Below are 23,018 nucleotides of genomic sequence, written 5' to 3' on the forward strand. Positions count from 1 at the left end.
TTGTAATTAGGAGGGTAAATATTTTGGCAAAATCACCACTACCATGATAAACCCAATGAACTACTGTACAACTTTTGGAAAATTCAATATGTAATTTTTTATTATTCATAAAGTGCTACTCTTCAGGGGAAAATGTTAAAAAGGAAAATTGTTAGTAATTTTGCTACTAAAAGTAAAGTGGAGAGAGTTCATGACGCTCCTTTTAAAAATAGATACTACTTTTTCCCTGAATACTAGTCAAATGGTAATTAATCGAAGAAAAGGGTGAATTTCATTTCCACTGAAAAATGCTACATTGAGAATCATTTCTAAGCTATAAAAGGTAAATGCAAATAAATAATGACATTGCAAAACATCCTACACAATGTATTTGTTTGTATTAATGAACACATATATTTTCTTGGCTACTAGCTACAGAGATTCATAACTGAATATTTTTCTTGTTAAAAACTTTTTAATTAGAAAGAAAACATAATATTCCCCAAAGCCAATAAAACCTAGAGATAAGAAAAAAAAAAAAATGTTGCTACTGGTGCAGATGATTATAAAGAGGAAAACAGGAAATTCAGATAGACCAAATCTGTTTCTCTATCTTGTGATGACATTACTAACTGAATCTGATTTTTCCATTTTTAATTTAATACAAAGATGCTACATAATATTTCTATCAACACCATCCATTCTAATACAAGACAGGTATTAAATTTGAGAAGCAAGTTTCAGGTACCCAATCACTCATCCACTTTCACCAAACAGTACTTTAAAATATATATATTTGATTTCAGAAAGGAAGGGAGAGGGAGAGAGTGATAGAAACATCAATGATGAGAATCATTGATTGACTGCCTTCTACAGGCCCCCTACTGGGGATTGAGCTTGCAACCAGGCATGTGACTTGCCGGGAGCCGGTCCATCCTTGCTGTTTCAAGGGACCTGGCATATATGGTATACTGTTCTTAATATGTTTGCTCACCTTCTTGGCACTATGTGTTTTAACCAAGGTCACCTCTCTGAGAAAGGTTGTTTCCCCAGGTAGGGATTTTCCCCTGAAGTTAGGGAGGAAATAAAACCCCTTAACTAAGTGCCAGGCGGGTAATTAATCACTTTAACTACGAACAATCATGCTTAAGCTACATAATCTTTACTCCCTGTTATGGAGATAAGAAACGCCCTAACCTTTGGAATAGAGATTGATAGGATTGGAATCAACTGGTATAAATACAGAGGTAACAAGACAACAGGACACAGAACCTAGACACAGAACCTACACAGAACCTAGAGACAGAAGAACTTCGCTGGAGAGAACATGGCAAAAGATCCTGGACAGAAACTGGCCACAGAACCTAGAGACAGAACCTAGCGAGAGAACCTGGCAATAGAACCAGGCGAGAGAACCCAACCATGCTGATCAACTGAACGCTGCCTCTGAGTCTTTCCCTCTTCTCTGACTCCATCCACACCTTTGGGGACCCCTGGATCTGCTGGGGTTGGACCCCAGCATCGAGAATCGAACTGTGACCTCCTGGGTCATAAGTCAAGGCTCAACCGCTGAGCCACATCGGCCAGGCCAAACAGTACTTTTTATTGTAGAGAATTATTTCATTCATTGCCTACCTTTCTTATACTCTTCTAGCTGGGTAGAACCTTTGAATGGGCTTGGAGATTGTTCTTGCTCATTACAAAACTGTTATATCTCCTACTTCCTAGGAATGTTAGAACTCCAAATGTGTACCCTGTTAATGTAGAATTATACTTGTCCCCCCAGGTAGGGTGTCTGGTTGCTTAAAGTCTTTAGGGGTATATTGCACAGATATTAAAATATCTATTTCATTTAAAACTTCAGAACCAAAACAACCATGTCTGGTTCAGAGTAAATTAAACAGCCATGGTCATTAAGTTAATTCCACATTAATGAACTTGCTGACAGGATACTTAATGCTGTATTTCAAGGGTTGGCAGCCACAGTGCATGTGCTGGCTAGAGACGGCCAGATTCCAGAAGTTCTTTATTACACGGCAGTCACCACCCCTTTGCTGCCCGCTTCTTGACAGCCCAAGGGGTTTGGACACAGATAGGTGTGTGCAGTTAAGTGGCAGGAGTCTGCCCTGGACACGCTCAGTCCTGAAGGCAGCTAAGAAAATGAAGCAAGAAAATGAAAGAGGGAGAGATGAATTGTAAAGTGAAAAAAGGGAGGGAAGGAGGAAGGGATTGTTAAAAGTTAAAATGAAGAAGGGTGTGATACATAAAACACATTCTACCTCTTAAGTGAGGAGTCTATGTGTGGAATAGGGTCCTGGATTAACCAGAAAGAGATTGTGAGGTGAAGCGGGGTAAACTGAATAAAGCTGAAATCCTTCAAGATGTCTCCTAGTGGAGGTTTAAGGGGCCCCAAATAACACTGCAGCATTGCCGCCCTTGACCTCCCTTTCCGGATTCCTCCTATACTTCTAGGTCCCTGGACTTAGTCATCAGCCCTGATACTCCCCAACTGCAGCTTCCTCTAGAACAGTGGTTCTCAACCTTCCTAATGCCGCGACCCTTTAATACAGTTCCTCATGTTGTGGTGACTCCCAACCATAAAATTATTTTTATTGCTACTTCATAACTGTAATTTTGCTACTGTTATGAATCGTCATGTAAATATCTGATATGCAGGATGTATTTTCATTGTTACAAATTGAACATAATTAAAGCATAGTGATTAATCACAAAAATAATATGTAATTATATGTGTGTTTTCCGATGATCTTAGGCGACACCTGTGAAAGGGTGGTTCGACCCCCAAAGGGGTCGCGACCCACAGGTTGAGAACCGCTGTTCTAGAATCACATTCCTTCTCTTTCCAGGTAACTAAAAACCCCAATAAATCTCAATCCCAGAGTATTGTTTTTCTCTTAGGTGTGAATTTAATGAGCTAATTAGAGTGATATTGTCTGAAGCACAATAGAGAACACTTATACATATTTTTAAAAGCATTCCTTGCAGTGCTCTGGAGTAAGGAAAATCTTTTTTTTTTTTTTCTTTTAGAGAGAGGAAGGAAGAGGGAGAGATAGAAACATCAATGATGAGAGAGAATCATTGATCTGCTGCCTCCTGCATGCTCCCTACTGGGGAGTAAGCCCGCAACCTGGGCATGTGCCCTTGAACTTGACTGGAATCGAACCTGGGACCCCTCAGTCTGCAGGCCGAAGCTCTATCCACTGAGAAAACCAGCTAGGGCTGGAGTAAGGATGGTCTTAACTGCTCCTGCTTGACTCTAGGTTCAACCCTTCTCTCCTTTGTTTTCTGCTTTCTCCCTCTATCTCAAGGTCAAGTTCAGTGGTTCTCAACCAGGGGCTATTGTGTCCTCCAGAACATTATTTATCAATATCTGCAGTCATTTTTTTATTATCACCACTGTGTGGGAGGGTGCTACTGGCATTGAGTAGGTAGAGGCCAGGGATGCTACTACACACAGGACAGCCCTCCACAAAAAAGAATTATTGAGCCCAAAATGTGACTAGCGCTGAGGCTGAGAAACCCTGACTACAGTAGCATAATGAACCCCATCCAATAGGCTTCCTCACCTTTGGCCAGCAGTCCTCAACCTCAGTAGACACTGAGTCACATGCATCATGAATCTGGACACGAGGAAATCCCCCAGTGTGGGGTGTGGGCTGAGGAACAAGTGTACCAGCCTGCAGCAGATTCCCTCAGTCTCCTGCCTTAGCAACAACAGTACCAAGACCATGGGTTGAGAACTACCAAAGTGATTAAGGAACATAATGCACTGCCCTTACCACTATGCACACTTCCCCAATGACAAAATAAAAGCTGGTTTGCACAAAAATGCAGGAAAATGGCTTTCCTCCTTGGACTAGGTTTTTGTTTGTTGTAGACCCTGCCTTTCAAGGTATAATTCTCTCAAAGAAAGAGAATGCATTTGTGATTTCTCATATTTTGACCTCAGCACAAGAGATGGCCTGGAAAAATGTTTAGGCAGTTCTGAGTATATTAAATGAATATTCATACAACTGAATTTGTTTTGTAAAAGTTTCCTTTATAGGTTTTAAAAACGAAATGCAAAGGCAATGCCCAAAGCCACAGGTAACATGCTTAGTGAGCAATCTTCTCTAACTGGTTTGATCTATTTCCATCTGTGTCTCAAACCCTATGAAACATACTTCTCTCTTTCCACTGTAACATGGAGAACACATTTGTATAACCATTAATTAAACACTTCTTGGGATTTTTACCAATTAATATGGATTACATTTGTGACAGAAAAAAATATTTGCATAAATCAAATGTGAATGAATGAAATGATATACAGAAAGAAAAGTTAACAGGGTATGTATGACAATGTAAAGCTAAGATAACCAACTCAGAGTAAAGAACTATGATGTTTAAATCAGACTTAGAAATATACCTGAAATTCTCTTACCTACTTATGATGTTGAATTCAAAACTATCTAAAATATATTTTTTAAAATATATTTTATTGAAATATACATTCTTATAGAATTATGGTAGAATAGATCTCTGTAGAGGCTCTTTTCTTGAATGAGATATGATTCAATGTTAGCCTTTAAAGAGAATATTTAAAAATATTAAATTAATGTTAATATGTATATTTAATAACATTAAAATATTCTGCATTCATGATTAAAACCAGATTTTGAAAACTTTTTATAATGAGTCAGATCACAGATATAAAATATTAAGACCTTTACTGAAGCTATAAAACTATAATAAATTTGCATCTTATAACTGCAAATTTTTAAAAAAATAAACAATGAAGTGCTTTCAGATCTCTGAAACCCTGTACTGTTGACATTTAAAAAGTGTGTTGTTACATTCATGAGAATCTACACAAGACAGTCACTAGAAATTGTTCTGCAAACTGCAGGCTTATCATTATAACTCTCTTCAATTCCTATGGTTTTATAATAATCACTGTTACTGGTACCTCTTACGGCAGTTGCCCAACGTCTCTTTCTCTGAGCTGGTTGCCTTCTTGCATCCAATAAGCACTAAAGGCGTGAGAACAAACTTTTGTATAAAATAACTATAAGCTTAGCAAACTTACAACGTCAGCTTAAATCTTTGGCACACTCATTTTTAGAGGATTATCTTTTACAAAAGAAATACCCTACCCTGAATCTTCTTTACATGAAGAACCCCAAAAGACTATATGCCAGCGACTGCTTCTTGAAGAATATAACCTAGTCGTCCTTTCCCTTTTTGTTTCCTCATTGATAAAACAACAAAACGGAATAAATTGCATGCCTTTTCCTCCATTTTCCCCTCTTCCTTTTCACATGAAAATATGAAAGCAACCTGATTTCCTATGTCTAAATGTTCATTTTTTGCTAATCTCTAGAAATTGGAAATGATGCACAAAATTAGAGTTCTACATGCACCTAAACAGCTATTAGTTGCTAAAACCTCATGGGATCCATTTTTATTTGCAATTATCCACATATCTTTCAAAGTAAAATTCCAATTTCCAATGAATAGATTGCTTGCTTGACATACTCATGGATTACTGTATTATAAATGACTAGAGGCCTGATGCACGAAAATTCATGCAAGAGTAGGCCTTCCTTCCCCTGGCTGCTGGCACTGGCTTTCCTCTGGCACCCGGGACCCAGGCTTCCCTCCTCTGGCCGCTGGCAGGCAACCGGGACCCGGGCTTCCCTCCCTCTTACCGGCCGCAGGCACCCGGGACCGGGGCGGCTTTGCCCAGGCCCCGGCTTTGTCAGGAAGGACATCCGGAATGACATCTGGAAGGTGTCTGGTCTATCTGGTCTAATTAGCATATTACCCTTTTATTAGTATAGATGGCATATGTAGCTCTGTTTTTGCATATACTTCTATTGGTTAATATATGCTATTTTCACAGCCTATGGTGATAAAAGCTAGCGTTGTTTCTCTTTTGCTTGGTTTCTTCCCACTTAAGCATTAGTCTTTACACCACAGTATATGCTCAATAAATGCTTGTTGAATAATGAATGATTCAATTAAAACTCTGTTTACCAGTTTCCACTGCAACCATATTAACAGTGAAAGAATAATCTTAGGCCCTTTTGGGTCACCTGCATTTTCAATATGTCAGTGATCTTTCTTTCCTATTTAAAAAAAAGTTCTTGCTACATTTGCACAATTGCCACAAATAAACCAACCACACATTTTCAGACCTTTGATAAACTTAGCCCCACATAATTTTGCCAGATAGCTCATTTTAAAAATAGCAAGATTAGTCAACTGGACAAAAAAAGCACATACTTTCTACTCTGCTAATCTAAGAAAAACATCTTCCCAAAGATTTCTGTTTAATATCAAAGTTAAAATACAGATAGCTGTGCTGTCCAATTTATAAAACAGATCAACACGCACAGTCCCAAAAGATGTATGGCACAGTTTCATGTTATGCGTTGTTCCACAATGGAGAACTTTATGACATTAAATTGACTAATTCCTGGAAAGTCTGGCTAAGAAACTGAGTGTATATATTTACACACACACACATTTACATACAGATACACAACTGTGCATGACCTGAAGATTTAAATACTCAGATATAATTTTTTTTTTTTTTTTTTAGAATCCTTACTGGGAAGAGTTTAAGTTCTTCCCTTTTAATCTTGAAGTAAACACAAATACTTAAAAGAATTCCCTTTTATCAAAGACATTCTTTTTTTAAAAAATTGGGCAGGCGGAGGAAATGTTGATTCCGAGTATGTAGGCCACGCCCTATTCCAATCACTTTCCTCATTTTGGTCAACTACTGAATTAACACCGAAAGCCACTTCCAAAATGCAAAAAATGGTCACTCTACCTGCCAAGTGTTTATCCCATTTCACACTCAACAATTTACCAGGCTTAGTGTCAAGGGTTTATGTCCTCTTCAGCTACAGACTTCCAACCAACATAGTCTATTTCTGTGGTAGGCAGCACTCTAAAATGTACGACAGGAGTCTTACGTCTATGTCCCTAAATAACTAGGTGGCTGTCCATATAGTACTCATTTGGAGTTTGGACTAGATCCTTGGTTCTCAAAATGTGGGTGCCGGAACATTACCATCACCTGGAAACTAATTAGAAAAAAAAAGTTATGAGATCATATCCAGACATACCGAATAAGAAACTAATACCTGTTTTCACCTCCAGGTAATTTTGATACATGATCAAGTTTGAGAACCTCCGGACTAAAGCCTTCTCAAACTACCAAAATCCTATTGTTATTAGCTCAAACATATCTTCTAGAACTAGCACTATGTTCAATTAAGTGCTTTCAATTACTCCTAGCAGCTGGAGTAATACATAACCAAGAATACCACACTCTATTAGTAGCATTTAAAAACTTGACACATTTTTTCACAAGGACAAAAGTCCTGGTAGCAAACTTTTCCCAATTAAGTAGACACTGTGACAAATGTTTGGTGTCATTTTAACTAAGAGTGGTGATCTCCAAAATTAAAAGTTTCCTTCATACTCCAGATGTTGTGAAAAATGCATTCTTTAATGACAGTTAAGGTACAGGTATTTTGCATATATTTCTCAAGACCAGCTGCTACATATGGTGTTCTCTCACTTTGCCATCCCACCTATAAAAAATACTGGGTATTTTAAAGGGGTGCAATCAGATGATGGTGGAAACATTTACAAAACTACCTGAACAGTTCAAATAGATGAGGCATTTTAGGATTCCCACCTACAGAAAAGGTTAACTAATCGGGGAGCATAAAGCCTCATACATGTAAATTCTAACCCAGACATGTCTTTTCCTGAAATGTGATTAAGTCTATTTCAACAGTTAACATGGAAATTATTTTACCTAAGAACCCTAACTCCCAAACATAAAAATGTTAAGACTTAGGAAGTTACCTTCAGCTTTTCTGAGGCTATTACAAAAGGAGTACTAAAATAATCCTTTGACATAACATAAAGCCTGGTTGACAGCCAGGGACCAAAAGGAAAAGCTGTTAAAAAAACAGCAGGGGTCAAGTTTAAGTTAACTTTTGCTCCCAAGATAAAGGTTCCTTTCTCACTCAGTATCTGTTTTGACAGGTGATTGCCTTATAGCAAACTGCTCCTCCCTCCACCCTCCCTCCCTCCCTCCCTCCCTTCCTTTTTAACACCCAAGTCAGCCCAACTTTTTCAAGGAAACAAATGCTCTTATCTCTTCACACCCTAATACTAAGAGGTTCTTACTAGCCAAATAAACTGACATACTCTTAAAAACAATGTCCCTCACTTCTCTCAATTTTGTCAAGAACATAATGGAGAAGGCTACCAAACTCAACTACTATTTTCCTGCTCTAAGAAATACACACCGAATTGTTTTCATTGAGAATCCAAAAAGCATTTATTTTACAGTACTCAGCAAAAGCGTATTAAATTCTTCTGCTCTGCCATCCTAGAACTATTAAGAATTTAGTCATGCAAGTGACTAAATCCTATGTGGAGATGATTAATGCACCAACAACCTATTTCTTTTCCAATTTTCCATTTTTAAGTGTTCCCTGTCAGGAATATATACATTTCTCAAGTTAAACACTTGGCACCATTTTAGGTCAAAAGGTTTCCAAAATACAAAACTAAAGAAAACCATAAAACTAAAAAGTCCACAGATGCCATTTTAAAAATATCCTTCATAATACTTGATAAGTCTTCAGAATTTTCAACACTTTAGATCTACTGAAGCAACTCAATTTACCCAAATACAAGAAGGAATCTTTGCAAAGGCATACATTTGAGTAGTTTCTCTTAATTTCTCTACTTAGGATATATTTAGTACCTTCTAATTGACTTTAATAGTAAACTTAAGTGAGATCGAGAATGAGAAAAAAATGGCCATAGGACCACCACAGGTAAAATGTCTATTCTTCCTCCACCCAGGAATACCGGGATGTCTCCTGGGCAAAGGACACATTTTAAGGCAAGATATGTTAATACTGTTTAAAGAAACCTGTGGCCTGTAATTTGTTTTGGCTTCCTCCACAGAATCCCTTTGTCCAAAGACCCTTGAGAAAACTTCATCTACACTCACAGACTTACGGTATATCAAATGCTCTTGGTATATAGCCACAAACCTTTTATTCTAAAGAGGTTACATTAGTAAAGTGGCCCTTGGGGAAAATAAAACAGAAAAAGCTCACACTGCCTCCTACTGTTAGCAGGAAAATTTCATTCGGTCAAAATGGCCCATGATGTGTAATGAGAGCCAGGAGTTTTGGTCTTAGTTTTTTCTGTTTTCTTTCTTTGTAAATCTAAAGATCTATTTCCAAATCAAAACCTCAGGAGTTGAAATGCTGTCTACAGCCTATACAAATTACTGCAGAAATGCTAGTAGGTATGACTTCGGAATGGAAATCATCTTCCGCAAACATCCTTTTGACTTGGTGTATATGTGACCTAATTTAAACTAAACAAATGAGAAAATGCTAGCCCTGCCTGGTCAGGTAGATGGTTACTTTCCCAGATTTAAGGCAGTACTAGCAGCTGGCTTCTCCCTTCCCTACCTACTGTGAGGTGAGGTAAACTGCTCCATGCCAGGTGAAGAGTCAATAATCTTGTAGTCAGATGATATGGCCATACCCCAGGGCTTCCTAGACCATGATGATTTTCCCCATATTTAAGAAGTTGGGAGTGATGTCACTCAACTTGCCACTGAAGTACTTCTGTCTTCAAAATTTGACCACCAACTCTTGGGGACATCAGGCACCACCAATCACCTGCACCTGTCCACCTTAGCCATGCTACTGTATTAAATCACTGAATATGAAACACAGAAACACAAACAATAGTTTTGGGTTTGTTTCTTTAAAAATGACATTTGTATTAAAAGTCTTAAAATGAAGAGACAATGATTAAACACGTGTTGTCTGGAATTAAAAATTACAATTGGTTAGAATTCTCTTGGTACATCACAACAGTAAAATTTTGCTCTTTGCTTCTGAAGGAAGACCCTATTAACAGATAACCAAAAAAAATATTTTAAAATAATATAAAAGGGGAGCTAAATACCTGAACATTTGAACAAAACGAAGAAAAAAAAAAGTAAAAAAAAAAAACGCAAGACATGGAAATTACATTTTAAAGGCTGGAAATGATAAAGAAGAAATTCACAGAACAACAGGCCCTATTGTCCTGGCTCCTTAGGGATGATTACTGAAAGGAAACTGGGAAGTGGTTTGGGGAAATAGCAGATTCTGGGGTAGGGTGGGAAGTTCACAGGTTGGCACCGGCTGGAACAGCTGAGTTTTGAAGGCACTCTGCAGACACAGGGGTGCTGGGGGCCCTGAATCACATTTGTTAAGTCTTTGTACTGTATTTTAAAGAGCTACTCATCAAAATCCGTTACTGCCAACCAATAAGAATAAAAAGCTAAACTTTAAAAAAAAACACAAAAAAAACCACACACGCACACACACAATAGTACACACACAAAATGTGCAGATCTGTAACATTTTTTTCACAGCTGATAAAAAAAAATACTACCGTTTTTCCCCAGACTCCCCTTAGATACAGTAGGTAAACAAAATAGATTTTTTTTCCCCCCACAAATATCAGCAGACACTTTCTGGCACCCCACACTGTATTGGCATCAGTGTTAACAGTCCCAGTTCAGATGTGCAATACTTCAGATTGGATACACTGAAACAAGAATCCAACTTTGCATAGACATCCTCAGAATCGCAATCAGTCACGGGGTTGCCCTTCCAAGCTGGCAGAAAAGGAACCCGATCATAATTTCCAGCTACTCCTGGCAGAAAAAAAAAAAAAGGAAAAAACAAAAGTTTCTTCCTCTCCTCCTGCTCCTTCATTTGGTTCTCCCGGACTTCCTTCCATGTATTTAAAACTGGGAACTAGAAAACGGTGGTTGCAAGAAAAACAAAAAACACCCCCCTCCCTTCTTTCCACCTTCTCCCTGTCCTCTTCCTCCCCCACCCCGTTTTTTTTCTTTTTCTTTTTTTTTTTTCCAGGCTGAAACTTTCGCTCGCTGGTGTCAAGCCGCCAAGACAGCACCCTGAACGGTTACTGAAAGGGGGGAAATAGGCGTCAACCAAAAATCAATGAGAAACGTACATGATGCAAAGAACCACATTTCCACTGCGTCTCAGATGGTCGGGACCGGTCACCCCTCCGGACGCGGGGAGGAGGCGGGGGACGTGGGCCGCAGAGGCCAGCCGGGATCCCGGGACAGCCCGGGCAAGGCAAAGTCGTCTCCGATCTCAAAGCAAGAAGAGGAATCACATGGAGAGAGTGGGGTGCGTTTGGCTTTTGTGCGCAGAGCGCGGCCGGCGCGGCGGCCGCGGGCGCCTCAGAGGATCACGCAGGCCGAGCAGCAGCCCTCGTCGCCGTTGGGCTGCGCCGCGTAGTTCATCTGCCGCACGATCTCGGCGAACAGCTCGTCCACCGAGGCTTTGTTTTTGGCCGACGTCTCCATGAAGGGGCAGCTCCACTCGTCGGCCAGGGCCTTGCCTTCGCCGAAGGAGACCTCGCGCTCGCCCTCCAGGTCCACCTTATTCCCCACCAGGATCATGGGCACGCGCTCGTACCGCTTCACGCGGATGATCTGGTCCCGCATGGGCTTGATGTCCTGGAAGCTCTGCTGGTTGACGAGGCTGTAGACGAGGATGAAGCCCTGGCCGTTCTTGATGTACAGGTCCCGCATGGACGCGAACTGCTCCGTGCCCGCCGTGTCCAGGATCTCCAGCACCGACGGCGACGAGTCCACCTCGATCTCCTTGCGGTAGAAATCCTCGATGGTGGGGTCGTACTTCTCGATGAAGGAGCCGGTCACGAACTGCACGGTGAGCGCGGACTTGCCCACGCCGCCCGAGCCCAACACCACCACTTTGTACTCTCTCATGGCTCCGTCGGCGCTCTCGCCGCGCCCGCCGAGGCCCCGTCGGGGCTGCGCGCCGGGGATGGGCTAAGGCTGGGCGGCGGGACGTCTCCCCTTCCTCGGCTCCGCAGGGAAAAAACTAGGAGCGGCGGGTGGCTGGGGAGCGCAGGACGCAGCGATCACCCCGCGGGGCCGGGCGCCGGGCCAGCCGGCGGCAGCGCGTCCCTGGGGCTCGGGTCCGGGGCCCCGCAGCAGCCCGCGGCGGTGGCAGCGGCGGCAACCTGAGCGGCGGACGGGGAGGACAATGCCGGCAGCCTGTGCGAGGCGACGGCTGCAGTTTCTCGCCGCGGCAGCCCGGGAGGGCGGGGACGCGGTGGCGGCGGGCTGCGGAGGTGGCTGCTAATTGCGCGCCGAGCCGGGACGCGCGTGGCATGAGTCCCCGCGGAGCGTGCGCCCTCCGCCGCGGCCCAGCGCGCTCTCTCCCGCAGCCTCCGCGGGGCGAGGGCTTCCTACTCGCCGCGCGCACCCGGGCCCTCCCCGCACCGGCGAGCATGCCCAGTGCGCCGCCGCCGCCGCCGCGCCGGCTGGATCCGCTGCTCCTGGTTTTCCGGGGGGCCGGGCGGGGGCGGCGCTGGGGGCGGGGCTCCCGATTTGAGTCTAGAGGAGCGGATCCCGGAGAGGAGCGAGTGTGGGAGCTCGCGGGGGAAATGTGTCGGGCTGTGGAGGTGTTGGGAGGAGGGGAGTCGGGGGGTGAGGGGGGCTGGGAACGCTCAGGTGGGACGATGGAGGCCGTCTTTCACGGCGCTGGGGTTCGCGCATAGGGCGGCGGCTCTGCAAGAAGTGTGTGGGCACGGCGGGCACTCGGCACCGAGCAGGCTCTGCTCCCGCCGACTCCCGCAATCAAGAGTCCTAGGATCCCGCTCCCGATCCCCGGCGCTGTGCCTCCCGGGGCCGGACACCCAAAGGACATTTGGACGCTGGAGCGGCGGGTGGAGCATCCTCCACCACCCGCGGCGCAGCTTGTTTTGTTTTTTTTAAACCGTGCGCTTTTTCGGGCAGACTCTCCCTGACTGCATCTCCAGGACCAAGACAATGAGAACACCGGGTCGGAATGACTGTTCGGACGAGGGACGGGGCAGCCTCTAGTGACCACTAGTGACCAAAGGGTAGCGCTCGGAGGGTCCCACCCCCTCCCCACCGGGCTCGCGCCAAAACCCGGAGACTAGAGTGCAACCCGGGCCGTCCGTGGCGGCGGCGCCCGCAGCTAGTCAGGGCATGCTCAGTGGGCAGAGCCGGTTTTCGGGCTTAGAAGCAGGAAGCCTTTGCACCGCACACCCACACTCCAGCTCGAATTACCTCTCCCAGACTCCCGGCCCATTGGTCCCGGGCGCCACTCTCACACCTCGCGTGCGCTCCCATTGGCCACCGCCAACGTTTTGTCAGTTTGGGCCGCTTCATTGGCTGAAAAGTAGCCTCCGCCCGTGATTGGCTTTGCATGGAGCTGGAGTTCGGAGGCGGAGGCACAGCTGTTCTTTCTGGGCTGCTCCTCCTCCGCCCCCTCCCTCCCACTTCCCCCAGCTAGTCGTTTTGCAGCGAAGAGTGCAAGAAATAAGAGGAATTTAGGCGGAGAGCTCGGAGCTAAATATAGCCCCTTGTTGGTGTTTTCCAGAGAGCGTGACTTCTCGGTGCCCAGTCACGACTGTCCTTTAAAGGGAGCAGATAGGGCTGGTCACAGTGCTCGGTCCACAAGCATCAGCAAACTTTCCAAGTTCTTTGGCAGCAGGAGGAGGGCGGCTAGGATGTGGAAAGGGGCCACTGTGGCTTCTTCCCACACGGAGGAGTGGGGGATGCCCAGGCTTGCCCTTAGAAGACGTCTTCGCTTTGGGCGGGCAGTCGCCAGACTTGGCTGGGCTCACCCTCCCGGGAGGTGCCAGGGAACTGCCTGGACTTGCCTCTGGGTCTCCCTCTTTCCTGGCGAAGGAGATGTCAAGACCTGTCAGGAGGCTTAGGGAATTAGCGTGCGCTCCCAGGCGAGTGGGATGGGAGGGGACCGAGTGCGTCAACACTGGCGCCGGGTCCTGCCTTTAAAAAAAAAAAAAAAAAAAAAAAAAATCCCAGGCCACTTGCACTGGCTTAACTGCGCGCATCATCAGGGATGAGCCAAGCGGTGTGCTGCGTGCTCACACGGTTTCAGTTCCTGAGCCCCGCCGTGACTCATGGCCACATTTGCGAGTTAACCTTCTCCGAAGCCCTGGCTGTAGCTCGTACGGTGCGTGTCTGCAGCCCCAAGTCCTTGGCCACGGGATCTGCGGGACCTGGGCGGCAGCCTACGCCTTGGATGCGGGTGGATGGTGCCCAAGCCCCGCGCCTGGCCGCGCGCTTCAGTGGAGAGAGGGGTTGAACCTTGATGATCAGAGTGCCTGGATATCGTTATGTTTATATAATTCTCCCGATAAACCTTTCGGAGGGAGGCAAGCTCACCTAATGCAGCTGGAGAGAACCTCACAACATTTATCCAGCGTTTAATGTCTGCGAAGCCTTTCTACACGCCATCTCTTACTCCTCGTAACAATGATCTGCTTTAAGATGAGGAAATGGAAGCCCTAAGATGTTCAGTAACTTGCTTGAGATTTCACAGGTGGTGGTGAGTAGCCACGCTAGGGTCGCAGGTGTTTTGGCTGCTTGTAACCAATCGTCCATACTGCCTTTACGCAAGAAAGTTCCCAGATTTTATTTACTCTTAGGCTGAATCTTGAGGTCTTGTAATCAGGCTGGCTCTTAAACCGAAGCAAAAGGGACCTCTGCCCACTGCCACGGTCTGCTCTCCTCTGGCTGTGCCCCTTCCCACAGCTCCAAGAGCCAGACCTCTCCTTTAGACCATTCATTCTCCAGGACTCAGGGGTGCAAAACCTTTTGTGGGCCATAAGAAATTATCACCTTAAAAACTAGCCTGCTATATATGGTCAAACATTTAATGAACTCACATCTAAAGCCTTGGCAGGGCCAGGCCAAATGATTTCGAGGGCCTTCTGGGCCCCCCCCTGCTCCAGGTCGTCGGAATTCTGAAATCCCCTACCTAAGTAGCACCAAAGCCTCTCTCAGGATCTGCCTGGGCCTCTCACCCCACCCTGTGCCCAGAAATGGGTCTTGGCTGGAGTGTGTACAGTGCTTGGACCCCTGAGCCCTTCCTGCAACTTTGGGCCCCTCCTTAGGGCAGGAAGAGGGGTCCCTGGGAGTCAGCTCTTTCTTCCCTGTGACCTTGCAGCCTGTCCCTGGGAAGAGTTCAAGAATTCATAGTACACACCTGGCCGCGCAGGTCCTTGGGAAGAGGTATTTGTCAAGGTGGGAGGGTCATATTTTATCAGTTTGTTATCTCGATGTATAACAAATACTCAGACTAAGGCTATGTAGGCCTCTATTTGTCTTCTTGCACACAAATGTGAGGTGTGGTTCTGAGTACCACACTGGAGAAAATGTTTTGTCCTCATAAGCCTGGTGGCTAATCTCCAGTGTTGGAGAGCAGTTATTATCTGAGCCCTTGGGCAGGCTCCTTAGGCTCTCCTGACCTTAGGTTCCCTCGCTATAAAATGGTGATAATAAAATGTGCCCTGCCCTCCTCGCTACCCAAGGAACCTGGGGGAGAATCTGGTGACCAACCCCCTCATTTTACATCAGAGAGGGCTGAGCAGAATTAGAACCCTGGTGTCCTGGCTGCCCTTTTCCTGGTGCCAGTCTGTTCCTCGGGGGTAATAATTAACAGATACTGGGTGGAAACATGTTTTTAAAGCGGCAGCACCTCATAAACGCATGACAATTATCCATACTCAGGGGGGCTGACCACCCTGTCTATAAGATCCTCAGGACTCTGGGTGTTATTGAATCTTGGTGGCCTCGCCAGAACCAGAAAGATGCCACAGTTTGGATATTTTCTATTAGCAGTGGTTCTCAACCTTGGCTGCACATTAGAATCACCTGGGAATCTTTTTAAAATCCTGATTTCTGGGCCTCATCCTCCGGAAATTCTGTTTCTTTGTTACTAATGTTGTGGCCCGGAGGATGAGGCCCAGAAATCAGGGTTTTAAAAAGATTCCCAGGTGATTCTAATGTGCAGCCAAGGTTGAAAACCACTGTATTAGGGACTTCTCAGTTGCTAATTGTATTACATTCAGGGGGTCTCCCTCAGGGAGATTTGCACTGGGGCTTTGTGATTCAAAACGAAGTAATAAAATTGCTGATGCAGACATTTTTAAGGTTGCTCACTTCCTCTTATGAAATCTGTTAGGAGTCTTTATTTACCTCGCTTAGAGGTTATTATATACCCTGCACCATAATTATTTACAAGTCTGTGTCTTGTCACTCAGTATCACATGAATTCCTTGAGGGCAGGGTCTATATCAGGCTTATCTTTGGAGCCACCTCTTTGCCTCACAACATATAATGCAGTGCCTACATAGGAAGCCCTCAATAAATATTTACTGAATATATGAATGGCATTTTCCTCCTTTTCCAAACTCTTTGTAGTAAAAGATTTTAAGTTTTGCTGAAATATAACATTTCCTGGAAACTTAGAAAAATACATCCGAATGTTTCAGTCTCCCTGAGTTATTGTAAAGATTCTGGGTGACCAACGTCTACCTTTATTTCGGTGGAAACACTAAATTGGTGCTGTCTTGGGGGAAAGATACCAAAGTGGCCAATGGATAAACCCTTTCTCTGAAGATTTAACATCTGCTGATAATATGAAAACATTGAGAGTAAAAGCTACCAAGTAAGGACAGCTTAACCTAAGGTACTGACTGTTCTACCAAGGCGGGTCGTGTCCCTGGCTTTTGCTCACACAGTGGGGCTGCTGAGGTTTTATGACACGTGTGTTGGGCCTTCAGTGAATTAGCATGTTTGTTAGAACATAAATCTTTGAAGTCTTCAAGAAAATAAGTACCACTTGTCCACTTCATGTATACAAAGTAACGAGTTTATTATTTTTGTCGTTTTAGCTGGTGCCACCTATAGGTAAACAAATAATTCGGAACAAATACTAATTTTGAAAACACCAAGGATAAGTAGATAGTGATCATGCATTACTCTTTTAAAGGGAAGTGTGAGTGTAAGATGGTGCCTTGCAGAGTTCTCAATACTATTTATTAAATACCTGAACATGTTATAACCCAGGCTACTAGCAGGCTTAGGATATTTTATTTTTTTTAATTTTAATTTGTGGTCTTTTAAAAGTAATCATCAGAAATTCCCTAAGTATTATTTTATAAGCCAACAAAACAATTATCATTTCATACTATGATATTATACTTTGGGCAGCCGGCTTGTAAGAACAGTGACTTGTGCTACTTGTAATGGGATTGTGTATCTTTATATCTTAGAAATGTCCCAAAATCTGCCAAAACCGGTTTGGCTCGGTGGATAGAGTGTCGGCTTGCGGACTGAAAGGTCCCAGGTTCGATTCCGGTCAAGGGCATGTACCTGGGTTGCGGGCACATCCCCAGTAGGAGATGTGCAGGAGGCAGCTGATCGATGTTGCTCTCTCATCGATGTTTCTAACTCTCTATCCCTCTCCCTTCCTCTCTGTAAAAAATCAATAAAATATTAAAAAAGAAAAGTCCCAAAATCTTAGCATGGTAACTAAAGAGACACAAAGTTGTGTCTAGACTTTATAATTTCAGTGTCTGCCTTTGTCACTTGTACTCTGGCTCCTTTTTCCTATTTTAATTATTTTTCAAAGGAAAATGTAGCAGAAACTAAAAATTAAATATTCTGTTAAATTTACTTAAGCTTTTAATAAACTTTTTGATAGGCCAACACAAAGAAATAGGAGGATCAAAATTGCTATTGTCTCAAGGTTGTTGCTTATCACATTAGCATTGAACAAGGATCTCAACATAAAAATTAGTGTACAGTGTTACTTTTGATAATGAAAACCACTCATCTTCAGAAAGGGTTATACACACCTAGGCAAATATCACAGAACTACTCCGTGGGTTTGAGTTCTGTCATAAATTCTTACTAATGGTTTGTCATGTTTTCATTCTTTTACAAACTTTTTTAATAAGAAATCTCTTTCCTCTAAGGTAAATGATCTCTTCTCTGTTAGGTGTAAGATTCATCTGAGACCCTACCTGTGGAGAAAAGAACACAAACCGCTTATAGCACCATTTTTATATGATGAATGTATTCTCACTCCAGGGAAATTTTTAGATTTTATTGATCCTGTTTTTCCTAGTTGAAAGCTCAGTTTCAAATCTTAATCTGTTTTAGGAATTGTCTCCTGAGAACCTCTGTTCCAGAAAATCAAAGATAGCAAGAATGGAAGAAATTTCCTAGCTCCATTGAAAGAATTTTCCTCCCACTTGCTTTTTCCTCACTGGAGTAAAGGAGCCCCCTTTGCTCCTGCAGGGACAACACCCACCACTTCCCCAGGTGCACAGTGCAGGCCTGTCACCCCTTCTGCAGCAGTGGCTCCAATAAGTCTTTCAGGCTTTGTGATTTTGATGGAGACAGAGTCTATACTGGGGGGAAGGAAGTTGCCATTGTAAATTTTCAGCAGTAGGATTTGGTTTAAGGAATCAGCCTAAGAGGGTTCTATTTCACTGGCAGTTACACAAGCTAACAATCTAGAGATAGAGAGAGGATGTGTGGTGGTGGTTTAGGAAGATAACGAAACGGCAGAAATTAGTCTAGTTAGATAATTTTGTGATTGCTGTATTCAATTCTGTCATGGAAGTTTGTAACTCTTCTCAAGGTTTTTTTTGTTCTATTATTCAATTCTTATAATGTGTACATATCACTAAGTCCAAAGTATACAAACTAAACCTTTTCTGTTAAGGAATTTATGTTCTTTAAAAAAATCTAATTGCCTTATAGAATATAATTTTATCGAATTGAAAGGGAGTGATCCTGGGAAACATCATATATTTCTGTGTCTCATATAAGCTACATATTCTAAGCAAGTGGCTGGCAAACTTTTTAAGTGAAGGGCCAGACAATAAGTATTTCAGATTTGGCAGACCCCACCATCTCAGTTGCAACTACTCAGTCTGCCCTTGCAGCATGAAGGCGGCCGTAAGCGCTCTCTCTCTCTCTCTCTCTCTCTCTCTCTCTCTCTCTCTCTCTCTATATATATATATATATATATATATATATATATATATACACACACACACATATTAGAGAAACATGCTAATTAACCAGGATGCCATAGAGGGTGGCAGGGTGGCAGGGGCCTCCACGCGCCTGCGCTGGGGGAGGGCCTGATCAGCAGCAGCCACCGGCTGCTTCAAGGGCCAGAGAGGGAGGCAGGGCTGGACCAGCAGCAGCCACAGCTGCTGCAAGGCCGGGGAGGGAGGCAGGGCCAGACTGGCAACTCGAGGGTGGGCGGCGCCATGCGATTTCAAATTGCATGCTGGGGTCCTATTATGTAAATAAATGGGCATGACAGTGTTTCAGTAACACTTTCTTTACAGAAATAGGTGGTGGACTGCATTTGGCCCACAGTCCCATAGGTTGCCCATATCTAAACTAGGTATAGAGAAAAGGTCATTGTTGGAAGCCAAGTGTTCTTATAATCAAAACTGGAGGCCCAGTGCACGAAATACATGTACGGGTGTGCCCTAGGCCTGGCCTGTTATCTGGGCCATTTTCCCCGGCTGCCAGCAGCTGGCCTCGCCCCCGCCGCCACCCACCCCTGGTTCCCCGGTTCACCATCAGGTGATCAGAGCCTGCCGACCAGGGGGGATGAACCAAGAGGTGGTCATTGCACCTCATAGTGACTGGTTGAGCGGTCATTCTGGTCGTTCTGCTGTTCAGTCGATTTGCATCTTACTCTTTTGTGTATACAAATGAACTACTAGCCTGTCATTAGCTACAGCCATAACTCTTTTTTTAAAATATTTTTTTATTGATTTCAGAGAAGAAAGAGAGAGATATAGAAATATCAATGATTCTCTTTCATCACGATGTTTCTATCTCTCTCTCTTAACCTTAATTTATAGTAAAATGTCCCTCAAGTATAGTGAATATATTTCAAGAGATATGACTGTAATTCTATATTTTATGAAACCTTCACATTGCTATTTTTACACATGGAAAATTTGTCCTCAATAGTTAAGGCATCAGCAATGTTTTTTATTGGACCTCTCATCCTTTTCTCATTGATTTGTAATTGTTGATTATGTATCATGGTTATATTATCTAATATGTAAGGATATTATCCTCTGTTAACCATATGCATTGCAAATAATTTAATCAGTTATTAGTCTTTGATTTGTTTATGCTTTCTTTTTTTATTGAGACTTTAACAATATTCTTATTTTGAATTTATTGATCTTTTCCTTGATGGGTTTCCTTTGTGGATTTCAGGCTCAATTTGAAAGACACTACAAGATATTTTATACAACTGGCATTTTCTTCTAGCATTTTTAAGTTTTCTTTCTTTTTTTAATTTTATGGGTTACCTTTTGGCTTGCTTTTCAACTGAAAAGACAACCTCAGTAAATATGGAGAGATTGAAATGTGAGCAACAGGATGTCCGCTGAATAGAAGTTTCTGAGGAGAGTGAGAGCAGGGCGGGAGTCTGCGAACTCTGGTGTGAAGGCTGAGGAAGCATCCCTCCTGTTAAACAGGAAAGAAGAGCCAAGAGACCTGAAAACCGGAGCTGAGAAGGTGAAAAGTTGAGAGAGTTCAAGCGGCAAATAAGCTTCTCTCTGTAAATAAACATGGCGAGGCACCTGCTCAAAGAAAGAAGGGCAGGTGTGGGTTTGGGAATCAGAGTAGAAATGAACCTGTTTCCAACAGTGACTGTGCAGCACGCGGCATGAAGTTGCTAAGCGTCTAAATTTGGGTTGCACAAACTTCTGAAGATGCCAATTCAGCTTTTCTTTCTTCCTTTTTTTTTTCAATGAAGAAAGATATTACTAATTTCCTTTATGTCTGTCAGATCAGATTCTGTTAAAAGTTCTAAAGGCTTTTTCTCAATACTTACAAACAAATAATTATAAAGCAAACCTCCACATCTCTCATAGGCCCATACTTTTAGTGAAAATACACATACAAACCTGTGACTTATGTGATTAAAAGTTCCATTACTAATGAGAAATTAAATGAACTCAGTAAAACTGCCTTACCTATATAATCTCTTGAGTGTCTTTTTCTATTGCATGCTAAATTACAATAAAGCCTTGGCTGCCTGAACTCAGAAACTGAGTCACTTTGAGCATGTTTGTCTAGAAAATGTTGCAGTTGTATAGACTGTCCTGTCACAATAAGAAAAATACGTATATACTTTTCATTAGTAATACATTTGGAATGTACTTTAAAAAACACACAGAAAGAATGAAGTCCATATAACAAATTACCCCCTCCCCCCCAAAAAAGTTAACATTTTGGTCTATAGTCTTTTTGTCTTTTTATCATAGAATTATTTAGAATATAGGAAACCAGTTCTAGTTTTCTTGTGACTGTTTTAACTTACAGCCCAAAGAAGGCATGAGGTACTCTATAGCTTGCTGGTCAGGAAAATCGAATAAAACATATGTAAGTACTTATTTTTGGAAGACGTTTCTTGTCTTATTTAATAGTTTTGATGGGAATGTATGTATCTTATGTGCTGAAGCTGTTGCTTGCTTGACTCAAGTCCCCAATGACAGCCTGGGTGGGGCCGTTCGCCTGTTTGTCCTGAAGGTGGGATGAAGCATGTTCATGACCTCGGGGGCAGCAGAACGTAGCTGCTGGCCTGCATAATTAACGAGGGAATCAAAGGCTTCAGCTGCCCTCTCCCACATGGTTTTGTCCCTCTCCAGAAATGATCCTCTTTGTGGCAAACAGTGCCCTTTGATGTGTCAGCACCATTCAAAGCCAGGGCAGTGCCTTCTGCATCATTAACACATGTCTGCTTTCTTTGTCACTTCGCACCCAGGCTTCCATCTCTCTTGCCACGAGTTTTTCCTAAGGCTGGACAAAAATCTGCACCTCGCTCTTCCCAGAGTGTTTGGGGAAACAACTTATTCTCAAGGCTGCAAATTCTTTATCAGAAAAAAAAAGAGATACTTCCGCTGACATGGTTTCAGGCTGAAATTTTCTCTGAACTGTTTTCAGTGTTTGATTTGAATAGAATTGCAGGCATAAGCAACATTTAATGTTGTATTATCATTGTACGGATGGAAATTCCTGAATGTTACATGCCTGATAAATTTACTTTCTCGTTAAATCTTGTATGTAGTAAAATTTCCTATCATGAATAACACATTTTCTATAGGCTGACCCAGGAGTTAATATTCGGTGCCTGGAAGATACAAATGGCATTCACAAATACCACTGCATTTCCTCTGGATGAACAAAATAATTATGTAAGAACAGAACAGTCTTGTTATCCTGAGGTGAGCATGTGGTTCTGAAAAGATCCTTCCTTAAATGTAGGGGGAAATGGTGGGAGGAGGCTGGGTGTGACAGAGACTGACCGACTTTCCAATTATTTATACAACTAGAGGCCTGGTGCATGAAATTCATGCACTGGAAGGGGCTGTCCCTCATTCCAGCCTGCATCCTCTCCAATCTGGAACCCCTTGGGGGATGTCTGACTGCCGGTTTAGGCCCGGCAGTCGGACATCCCTTTCACAATCCAGGAATGCTGGCTCCCAACCGTTCGCCTGCCTGCCTGCCTGATCACCCCCTAACCACTTCCCTGCCAGCCCAATAGATGCCTAACTGCTCCCCTGCTGGCCTGATCGCCCCCAACTGCCCTCCCCTGCTGGCCCGGTCATCCCCAACTGCCCTCCCCTGCTGGCCTGGTCACCCCCAACTGCCCTCCCCTGCAGGCCTGATCTCCCCCAACTGTCCTCCCCTGCAGGCCTGGCCCTCCCCCCCCAACTGCCCTTCCCTTCTGGCCATCTTGTGGCGGCCATCTTTGACCACATGTGGGAGGCCATCTTGTGTGAGGGCATGATGGTCAATTTGCATATTACCTTTTTATTATATAGGATATAAGCAACAGGTAACACTCTAGGATGCTATCGGACCATCCCATGCAGTTTCCCAACTATAAACCATCAGCCTATTCTTATTCTGATTAATCCAGATAAACATTTACTAGTGCATAAAGCTACAAGTTCAATTAGGTTTGCTTTATGTGACTTTTATGTACCAAGAATTATAACTTGAGCCCAAGAATGTTTCATTC

At 43.4% G+C, this 23,018-nt stretch overlaps 1 protein-coding gene and 1 long non-coding RNA gene across 2 annotated transcripts; one reads left to right on the forward strand and one right to left on the reverse strand.

The window, feature by feature from the left end:
- Nucleotides 1-9,791: 9,791 nt before the first annotated feature.
- RAP2B (RAP2B, member of RAS oncogene family) lies at nucleotides 9,792-12,371 on the reverse strand. The gene has a single exon (XM_036348242.1). It carries the CDS (start codon nucleotides 11,858-11,860, stop codon nucleotides 11,309-11,311), a length of 552 nt encoding a protein of 183 aa, XP_036204135.1. The 5' UTR covers nucleotides 11,861-12,371; the 3' UTR covers nucleotides 9,792-11,308.
- Nucleotides 12,372-19,534: 7,163 nt separating this feature from the next.
- LOC118675005 lies at nucleotides 19,535-21,614 on the forward strand. Its single transcript, XR_004973786.1, has 2 exons — nucleotides 19,535-20,506; nucleotides 21,317-21,614. It is a non-coding gene; the product is annotated as an uncharacterized LOC118675005 (long non-coding RNA).
- The last annotated feature ends 1,404 nt before the right edge of the window (nucleotides 21,615-23,018 follow it).

The sequence above is a fragment of the Myotis myotis genome, unplaced genomic scaffold, assembly GCF_014108235.1.
Source record: "Myotis myotis isolate mMyoMyo1 unplaced genomic scaffold, mMyoMyo1.p scaffold_m19_p_2, whole genome shotgun sequence".
NCBI lineage: Eukaryota > Metazoa > Chordata > Mammalia > Chiroptera > Vespertilionidae > Myotis > Myotis myotis.